Source organism: Cebus imitator, unplaced genomic scaffold (genome assembly GCF_001604975.1).
Source record: "Cebus imitator isolate Cc_AM_T3 unplaced genomic scaffold, Cebus_imitator-1.0 Scaffold199, whole genome shotgun sequence".
NCBI lineage: Eukaryota > Metazoa > Chordata > Mammalia > Primates > Cebidae > Cebus > Cebus imitator.
Window position 1 is genome coordinate 4,452,401 of NW_016107514.1, and position 10,801 is coordinate 4,463,201.

The following is a 10,801-nucleotide window of genomic DNA, read 5'->3' on the forward strand; positions in this document are numbered from 1 at the left end:
TTTCCCTTCCTCCTGTTTGAGACAGTCTTGTTCTGTTGCCCAGGCTGGAGTGCAGTGGCATGATCTTGGCTCACTGCAACCTCCCTGTCTCCCAGGTTCAAGTGATTCTCCTGCCTCAGCCTCTTGAGTAGGTGGGACTACAGGCATTCACCACCACGTGGGCCCAGCTAATTTTTGTATTTTTGGTAGAGACAGGGTTTTACTGTGATGGCCAGACTGGGCACAAACTCCTGACCTTGTGATCCGCCTGCCTCAGCCTCCCAAAGTGCTGGGATTAGAGGCGTGAGCCACCGTGCCTGGCCTCCAGCCTTGTTCTTTTTGCTCAGGATTGCTTTGGCTCTTTTGTGGTTCCATATAAGTTTTAGAATTAAAAAAAATTTTTGTGAAGAATGTCATTCGTAGTTTAATAGGAACTGCGCTGAATCTGTAGATTGCTTTGAGTAGTATTGAAAATTTTTTTTTCTTTTTTTTGAGACAAAGTCTCTGTCTATCACCCAGGCTGGAGTGCAGTGGCGTGATCTCTGCTCACTGCAACCTCCGCCTTTGGGTTCAAGCGATTCTTCTGCCTCAGCCTCCTGAGTAGCTGGGATTACAGGCACGTGCCGCTATGCCAGGCTAATTTTTTTTTGTATTTTTAGTAGAGGCGGGGTTTCACCATGGTGGTCACAGGCTGGTCTCGAACTCCTGACCTTGTGATCTGCCCGCTTCCGCCTCCCGAAGTGCTGGGATTATATGCATGAGCCACCATGCCAGGCCTTGAAATTTTAACAGTATTGATTCTTCCAATGTATGAACATGGAATATCTTCTCACTTGTGTGTGTGTCCTCTTCAATTCCTGTTATCAATGTTTTATAGTTTACATTATAGACATCTTTCATTTCTTTGAGTTTATTCCTAGGTATTTGTAGCTGTTGTAAGTGGGATTACTTTCTTGGTTTTGTTTTTAGATATTTGCTGTTGGCATATAGAAATGCTACTGATTTTTGTATCCTGCAAATTTAATGAATTTGCTCCTATTCTGATAGTTTTTTTTAGGTGGGGTATTTAGGGTTCTCTCTACATAAGATCATGTCATCTGTAAAGAGGGACAATTTTGACTTCCTGTTTTCTAATTTGGATGCCTTTTATTTCTTACTCTTGTCTAATTGCTCTAGTTAGTACTTTCCAGTACTTCGTTGAATAAGAGTGGTAAAGTGGGCATCTTGTTTTGTTTCAGATCTTTGAGGAAAGGCTTTTAGTGTTTCCCTGTTTAGTATGCTAGCCCTGTGTCTGTCATATATGGCTTTTATCATGTTGAAGTATATTCCTTCTATACCATTTTTGAGAGTTTTTATCATGAAGCAATGTTGAATTATTCAATAAATGGTTTTTCACCATCAGTTGAAATTATCATTTTTTTCCTTCATTCCTTTGAAATGATGTATCACATTGATTGATTTATGTATGTTGGACATAAATCAATTGGAAGAACATAGTTGACCTTCCCTTCCTCTCTGCTACAGTACATCTTTCATAGTCTTCTGCTATTTGTTTGCCTTTTAAGTCCTATCATTGCATCCCTGGATGATTCCCACTTAAACAGATAAATGAGCTTTTTTAACGTGTTGGTGAATTTGATTTGCTAGTATTTTTTAAAGGATTTTTGCGGCAATGTTCGTCACAGATATTGTCCTGTAGTTTTTTTTATTTTGTTGTCCTCCATGCTAGTTTTAGGTAATTTTTCTCTTAAATAAACAAAGCATTTTCCTACTAAAGTGTGAGCATGTTTATTAGAAAAAATACGGAAAATTCAGAACAGCGTAGTAAACAGTGTTATATCACTTAAAATCATTACTCAATATAAACTCTTACTTACATTGAGATCAATATTGTTTTTCATAATTGAAATTACCCTACGTATACAATTTTATATCCTACTTTGATTTTTAAAAAATTTAACATTACCATGAGCATTTTTGTGGGTCATTAGACATTATCTCTGAACAGTTTTGGGCTGCATGTTATTTTATCTGATTATATGCTGTGATCTGATTATAGGATGTGTAGCAAAAGATTGAGCTTGGTATTGTTCCTATTGTAAATGATGCTGTCATGAACATCTTTGTAGTAGAGCTTTTTCTGAATGTTTATTTTGATAGAATGCTATTAAATATTTTAAGAATTGTTAATATATCTTATATACTTTTAATCAGGTCTTGGTGCTTTTGTATTGGTTTTGTAAATACTCCACCAAATTACAATAGTAATCCTCTCTTATTTCTTTCATAATCTTCTGCTATTTGTTTGCCTTTTAAATTCAGCTGATGTTGTACATGTTTTTCTCAAACCAGTGTGCCTAAAACGGAATTACTCTTTCACACTTTCCCATTTCCTCACTGCCTAGTTGACTAAGCCAGAAATTGTGACCTTCCCTTCCTTTCTGCTAGTTAACCAGTGAATCCTGTTGATTCTACCTCCTAAATGTTTTTTGTATCTGTTCACTTATCACCATTCCTGCTGCCCGTTCTTCTTCAAGCTTCTATTTCTTCTCACCTCGTTTTCTGCAACAGCCTGCCTTCTGGTCTTGCTAATTCCCTTTCAGTTTATTTGCCATGTGACAGTGAAAGTTATTGTTCTAGAAAGGCAAACCTGTGATGTGATGTTATTCTCTGGCTTAAGACATTTTAATGTTTTCCTGCTGCCTTCAGGTTAAAAGGCCTTAATGTGACTTAAAAGGCCCTTTTCAACTGGGCACAGTGGCTCATGCTTATAATCTCAAGACTTCAGAAGGCGGAGTCAGGAGGATCCCTAGAGCCCAGGAGACTAGCCTGGGCAACATGGTGAAACTCTGTCTCTGTGTTTGTTTGTAAGCCTTTTCAAGTCACTGCTTTTCACCTTTCAGCTTCAGTTATTACCTCTTTCATCCTTAGATACTGAAATAAGCAATAATATATCCTGTCTTCTGGCCTTTGCATGTTCTGTTTTCTTTATCTCAGATACTCTTGGTCACCATATCCCCTCTCCCACTGGTGTACAACTGACAATCTTGACACCTTTCCCACTGGACTTTGAGGTCTCACCTTAGATAGTACTGCCTGTCTTTTAGGAAGCCTTCCCTGACCTTCTCCTCAACTGATTAAGTAAGCTTCATTTTAACAGAGCCACTCAGGAGGCTGAGGCACAAGAATTGCTTGAACCCGAGAGTCAGGGGTTGCAGTGAGCCAAGATCACGCTGCTGCACTCCAGCCTGGGCGACTGAGCGAGACTTGGCCTCAGTAAACAAACAAACAAACACAGAGACACTTAAAAAAAAAATTTTCCCCCAGAGACAGGGTCTCATCCTGTCACCCAGGCTGGAGTGCAATGGTATGATCATAGCTCATTGCAGCCTCAAACTTCTGGGCTAAAGCAGTCCTCCTGCCCCAGCCTCCCAAGTAGCTGGGACTTAAAGGCATTTACCATCATGCCCTGCTGAGAGCCACTTTTAACACTTTATTTTCTACTGTCTTTTCTGCTCTGTGTGTATATTTATAAATATGTTAAATATAATTACCATCTTATTTTTTTATCAGCATTTCCCAAAGTCTTTTCCAAGGAGTGCAAATGTCCAAGAGATACGCTCTAGTCATGTCAAAGAAGGATTCCATTGTCACGTTTGGAAAACAGGGTATACCATATTTTCTTGGAAATTAATATAAATTAGCATGCTTTAAGCCCTGAGAAGTTCTACCAAGCTTTTTGCTAGGGGCTGGATATATGTGGTGGTGAACACAACAGGTTTAAAGCTTACCATATCCTATGGCCATTTTTTTGTTTTTTTCAGGCAGAGTCTCAATCTGTTGCTGAGGCTGGGGTACAGTGGCACGATCTCGGCTCACTGCAACCTCCGCCTCCCAGGTTCAAGCAATTCTCCTGCCTCAGTCTTTTTGAGTAGCTGGGATTACAGGCACATGCCACCACGCCCAGCTAATTTTTGTATTTTTAGTAGAGACAGGGTTTCGCCGCGTTGGCCAGGCTGGTCTCGAACTCCTGGCCTCAAGTGATCTGCCCGCCTTGGCCTCCCAAAGGGCTGGGATTACAGGCGTAAGCCACCATGCTCGGCTTCCTGTGGCCATTTTTTGACCTTGTATTACTATGCTTGTTCCATTTGATGCTAATCATTACCTCTTCCTTCCTGAAACTCCTCCATTGTCATCTGTGACACTGTATTTTCTTCACTCTCCTGATATTTTCTTCACTGTCCTGATACTTTTCTCACTGTTTCTTTTTTCTTCCCCTTTTCTTTATCAAAGAAGAAAAACCTTCATTATTTTCCTCTGCCTGCTACTTGCTTCTTGGGGTTCTGTCTTAGCTCACTGCTCTTTTCACGCTTTACAGTCCTGATAACCTCATCTACTCTGGTGGTTTCAGATACTACATTTGCTGCTAATTGTTTTAATCAGTGCTCAAAGACAATACAAATGTTTCAAGTAAAGAGGGCAGTTTTGTAGATAGGACCTGAAGTAAATCCAAGCCTCGTGGGGAAGGTACCAGGAAGCCACTAGCAATTACTGCTAGACAACCAAGCTAAACACGCAGAAGTTGTTCTTGATTCTCCCTCCTGCTGTTTATCAACGTCCTTCCAGTTTCAAATTCTGAATCCTTAATCCATTCTCTCCCTTCCAGCATTCATACTATGCCACCGTTTTATGCCCTCATCTCTTTTTTGAGCTAATTCAAATAGCTTCCTTTTGCATGTACATTGCTCTTCCATTTTATCCTTTAGGAAATCACCAGAGTGAGGTATTGAACAATGCAGATCTGATCAAACCATTTTCTTGCTTGAAACCCTTCAGTGGTTTCCTGTGTCTCTAGAGTAAAGATGACAAATTCCTTAACAAAGTTTAGAGGCTGCTTCTTCTGCCTCCCTCTCTTTCACTCCATGACTAGAACTTTATTCTCCAGTAGCTTTTAACTGTCATGACCCTTATCTGCTTCATTTTGACTTTCACAGAAGTGACTGTCATGCCACTTCCTTTTCTTGCCATTCTCTTGCCTTGCCTCCTAATCTGTACATGTCTCTTATTGTATTTATACTAAGCAGATAGTTATGTTTCTTCCTCTCTAGACTCAACTTGAGATCAGGGAGTGTGTCCTGTTTTGGTAATCCTGGAACCTCTGTTATATAGTAAGTGTTCTGTAAATGTTTGTTGAGTGAATGAAACCTGTAGAGATTCATCAGTCATGGTTCTTCAGTTTCCTATTCCCCTTGTTTGAAGTTCTTCAATTGCAAGTTCTACGGAGGGGGTGTTCAGGTGCTTAAATTCTGTAGGTTGGAAGAGCTATTATTTTAAATGCTAATGCATTGTGACAGTATTAAAAATAATACATCATCATTTTCAGCACATAGAGAAATCCAAGCACAATATTTTTATATAAGGCTGTTGAATATACTTTAAAGCTTAGGTATGGCATTGTAATGTGTACCTGTTAACACACAAAAACGTTTACATATCTTAAATGTTTAAGTTTTAGACTTTTTATCTAGAAAACATTGTCATGGTACACACGAAAACATTTACATATCTTAATTGTTTGAGTTCTAGACTTTTATCTAGAAAATCTAACCATGGCTAGTTGCCGTGGGTCATGCTTGTAATCCTGGCTTGTTGGGAGGCTGAGGTGGGAGGATCGCTTGAGGCCAGGAGTTTGAGACCAGCTTGGGTAACATAGTGAGACCCCCATCTCTACCAAAAAAAAAAAAATAGCTAAGTGTGGTAATTTGTGCCTGTAGTCCCAGCCCCTTGGGAGACTGAGGTTGGGAGGATTGCTTTAGCCCAGCAGGTTGAGGCTGCAGTAAGCCATGATTGTGCCACTGGACTCCATCCAGCCTGGGCAACAGAGTGAGATCCTGTCTACAAAACAGAAAGAAAAGAAAGTTTTGTCCTTCTGTTATACACACTTGTTAAGTGGTGACTAAATATTATGGGCTGGACACAGTGGCTCAAGTCTGTAATCTTATCACTTTGGGAGGCTGAGGCGCGTGGATCACTTGAGCTTAGGAGTTCGAGACCAGCCTGGGCAACAAGGCGAAATCTCATCTGTACAAAAAATAGGAAACAAATTAGCTGGCCATGGTGACACACACCTATAGTCCCAGTTACTTGGTGGGCTAAGGGGGGAGGATCACTTGAGCCCTGGAGGTCGGGGCTGCAGTCATCTGAGACTGTGCCACTGCATTCCAGCCTGGTGACAAAGTGAGACCCTGTCTCAAAACATAAAAATAAATAATATTATAAGCTGCTTATTAGCAAGTTTATACTTCCCTTTAAAATATGAAATGTGGCCAGGCACAGTGGCTCACACCGGTAATCCCAGAACTTTGGGAGGCCGGGGCAGACAGATTACCTGAGTTCAGCAGTTCAGGACCAGTCTGGCCAACATGGTGAAACCTTGTCTCTACTAAAAATACAAAAAAATTAGCTGGGCTTGGTGGTGGGTATGCGTAATCCCAGGTATTTGGGAGGCTGAGGCAGGAGAATTGTTTGAACTCCGGAGGTGGAGGTTGAAGTGAGCCGAGATCACACCATTGCACTCCGGCCTGGGCAATAGAGTAAGACTCTATTTCAAAAAAATAAATTTAAAAACTGAGATAAATTTTTAAAATTCTAACTTTTTAATAGATTTTATTTTTAATTGACAAATTGTACATATTTGTGGGGTACATAGTGATGTTTCAATATGTAAAAAGTGTGGTGATGAGATCAGAGTAATTAGCATATCTACAACATTTATCATTTCTTTGTGTTGGCAACATTCAATATCCTTCCAGCTGTTTGGAACTATATATTATTAACTGTAGTCACCCTACAATGGTGTAAAACTATAGAACTTATTCCTTCTATCTGGTTTTAGTTTCATAGCCTTCAACAAATCTCTCCCTATCCTTCCCACCCTTTGGTATCCTCTGTTCTACTTTTTACTTCTATGAGATCAACTTTTTTTAGCCTCTACATATGGGTGAGAATATTCAGTGTTTTAACTTTGTGTTCCTGGCTTATTTCACTTAACATAAAGTTCTCCAGTTCCATCCATTTTGCCACAAATGACAGGATTTCATTTTTTATGACTGAATAGTATCTCATGCTGTGTATAATACCAGATTTTCTTTATCCACTCATCTGTTTTTTAGGCACCTATGTTAATTCCGTATCTTGGGTATTGTGAATAGTGATGCAGTAAACATGGGGGTGCAGATGTCTCTCCAGCGTAATCATTTCCTTTCCTTGGATAAATTTTCATTAGTAGAATTACTGGACATGCAGTAGTTCTATTTGTAGTTTTTGAGGGACCTTCATACTAGTCTCCATAGTGGCTGTACTAATTTACATTCTCACTAGCAGTATATAAGATAGTTCCCTTTTCTCTGCATCCTCACCAGCATTTGTTCTGTTCTATCTTTTTGATTGTAGCCATTCTAACTTGAGTGAGATGATACCTCATTTTGGTTTTGATTTGCATTTCCCTGATGATTAATGCTGTTGAGCATTTTTTTGTATAACCGTTTGCTGTTTGTGTGTCGTCTTTTGGAAAATGTCTATTCAGATCATTTGCTTATTTTTAAATCAGATTATTTTGTTGTGTGATTTTTGCTGTTGAGATGTTTCAGTTCCTTGTATATTTAGGATATTTATCCCATGTTAGATGAGAAATATGATGGTTAAATGCTACCGAGATAGTTGGCAGTGCCTTAATGGTAAGCATGTTGTCAGGCCGAGGGCCTCTTCCATCCTTGTCAAGGGACGTGCTAACCTTCTCTACTTTAATATAACACTGAAGTGATTCTTAAGACATCTCTAACAGCAGTATAAATTTAATTTTGTATTTTCTTTCTCATGTATATCAAGTTCCAAATCTCTTATATACTTTCTCTGGGGATTGTTCTGCTTTTGAGCCATGTTGGTATCATGTTTATATTTTTGCCACTTGCTTTTCATTTATGTTTTGTTTTGCCAAAATAATCTTTAAAACTTTCAACTGATTGTGTTAGTCAATATCTATTAGTGGCTCCCCATGGTCTTCAGAATTAAATATAGACTTCTTAACATGGAAGCTGGTCTTTGAGTACCTGAAGCTCATCTTTCAATGCACCCAAGATGCAGCCCATGCACTGGTTGTACTGTCCTAGATATGTGAGACCCACAATGCCTCAAGCCTCAGAACCTTTATATAGGCTGAGCTATCTTTCCCACCCTATACCTCGGCCTGTCTAACTCTATTATGTCCTTTCAGCCTTCCTCCTGAAAGTCTGATATTCCCACCTCCCAAGTTCCCTTGGACTCTATATGTTTCAACTGCATACTGTGCATATGGTAATGAATTTAGTTGCTTTGTCTGTCCCTCTCACTTTGAAGACACAGTACAGATGTTTGGCACAGTGCCCAGCACCTATATGTTCTTAATATTTATTGACTGTTACATCATTGTTATTGTTAATAATTCTGGAATGTTAACTCTTTGTTAACTTTTTAAAAATCTTGTTTTTATAGCCTCAAGGAATAGGTTCTCCTAGTGTTTATCATGCAGTTATCGTCATCTTTTTGGAGTTTTTTGCTTGGGGACTGTTGACAGCACCCACTTTGGTGGTAAGTAATCTTTTAAATTATTTAACACTGATTCCCAAATCTCTTTTTCTTCAGTTTTGGAGGAAAACATGGCCCTTTTTCCTTTGCATGGTTAATTCTCCCACCAGTATTTTTCAGTATTCACCTGTATTTTACTGGTTGAGTTGTCTTTTCCAACCCTTAACTCTCCCTTACCTTTGTTTTGTGTTGGCAGAGTAGGGGAGCCTGGAGGTGTGTGAATTTGGACTTGTCATTAGGCATGTTCAGGCAGAGGCTTTGTCACTACTCTGAATAGAATAGAGCTTCTTAAACCCACAGGTTTAGGAAAGATTGTGTCTGTGATCTGCATGACTCGGCATAATTACTTGGAGGTTCATTTATGCAGCTGTATTTTCCAAAAACATGTTTCTGTTCATTTGGGCTAAGTACCTAGGAGGGCTATTTTTAAATAGATCTAAGCTGATTTTACCCAAATTTCCCCAGGTTTGGAACGTTAGAAAAGACTTCCCTTCCAGACCAGACAACTCAGATGATAGCCAGTTTTCTCATGTTGGTGTAGTTAAGGGGAATGGAATGAGGGAAGGACTATCTATGGCAAATATCTATATTGCCTTGAAAGGAGTAATTAAGATAAATGTACAGTTTACCGAATTCTAGAGGAATAGAATTTTAAAGTAATATACTATGTTTCCATGAGATTGTTCATATTATACAAAAAAGCTTTTCATTTAAAAAGTTATTTAATAGAAAAATTATCTAAGTAGATTAAACTAGTCTTAAGAACATTTACAATGCTTATTTCTTGATATATTTATTGACAATTATGTAATTATTACTATCTATATATAAAATATTGATGTTTAGCAGTTGCTTTGGGCTGGGTACAGAGGCTCATACCTGTAATCCCAGCATTTTGGGAGGCTGGGTGGGTAAATCGCTTGAACTCAGGAGTTCAACACCAGCCTGGGCAACATGGTGAAACCCTTTCTGTACAAAAAATGCAAAAATTAGTTGGGCATAGTGGCCCATGATTGTAGTCTCAGCTACTTGAGAGGCTAAGGCAGGAGAATGACTTCTGCCCAGGAGGCGGAGGTTGTAGTGACCTGAGATCTTACTACTGCACTCCAGCCTGGGCGATGGGAGTGAAACCTTGTCTCAAAAACAAATTACAAAAAAACCCAGTTATTTTGAATATATAGAGCATATTTATGAGTATTGCTATTAAAAAAAGGTTTTTTGTTTACTAATTTCAGATAGAAATCTTTCAAAAATTAATTTATACATTTCCTGGCGTCATAATCAAAGCATAGTGATTTGGAACTTCCTCAGATGATGCAAGTTCATTATGACCTTCATAACTTCATTGTATTGTAATAACCTGTTTGTTGTCAAGGGCTACTGCAGGGCTGTAATAACTTTATGGACTCATAACTTTACGTTAGCTTTCCTAATGTTCCAGCATGCTTGTTTATAACCTACTGTCAGTTTAACATATAAATCTGCCTGGTGGAACATCACTCCTACCATTTAAAGTACTTGAGCTTTTTAATAGTAAACAGTCCACATGTGTTTATGTTATGATAGACCCAGTCACAGTCCTTTTATGTATTCAAAGTGGAATATGTTAAGACTGTGCTAACTTTGAATACACAAATGTATTAATCCTCACAACCACCTTATCAGTGAGATATTATCTCATAATACAGATGAGGAAACTGGGGCTTAGAAAAGTTAGGAAACTTGATTGCTACCGTGACAGTAAGCTGCAGTGTTGGTATTTGCACCTTGGCTTCCGTAACTCCTCCAGGGCTCAGTCTTTTGGGGAATGCAGGTAGTAAGTAGTTTGTACTCATGTTTTAGATAGTTGTTATCAGGCAGCCCAACGACTAGCTAGCTAGGGCAATCAGAATGTGGATGAGCTGTTAACAAGCTATAAAAAAAGCATTTTGTGATGTTTCCATAATTTGTTGTCAGTATTTCAAGTGTGTAAGCTGTTTTAAAAATTTGCTTCTGGTTTACATATTTTTTAGGTATGTCATCTTTTCTGTAATTTAGGTACTTTTTTTTCCCTACTCGGACAAAGGGAGGCTATCTTTTTTAAGAACAAGGATGGAGTCCACTTAATTAGAAAGGCTTGTTTATTAGTTCATTTTTCATAGACTAATGTTGTGCTTAGTATATTCTTAATTTAAAAATATTTTTAATTTTTGTTTGTTTT

The 10,801-nt window shown here is 38.7% G+C and overlaps 1 protein-coding gene and 1 non-coding gene across 2 annotated transcripts in view; one reads left to right on the forward strand and one right to left on the reverse strand.

Moving 5' to 3' along the window:
- MFSD14A (major facilitator superfamily domain containing 14A) overlaps nucleotides 1–10,801 on the forward strand; it is a 55,376-nt gene that overhangs the window by 10,490 nt on the left and 34,085 nt on the right. The window contains exon 2 of the mRNA XM_017547624.2: nucleotides 8,509–8,604. Within this exon, the coding sequence (XP_017403113.1) occupies nucleotides 8,509–8,604 (96 nt within the window). The remainder of the gene's footprint in view (nucleotides 1–8,508; nucleotides 8,605–10,801) is intronic.
- LOC119473990 lies at nucleotides 7,668–7,793 on the reverse strand. The gene has a single exon (XR_005203271.1). It is a non-coding gene; the product is annotated as a U6atac minor spliceosomal RNA (small nuclear RNA).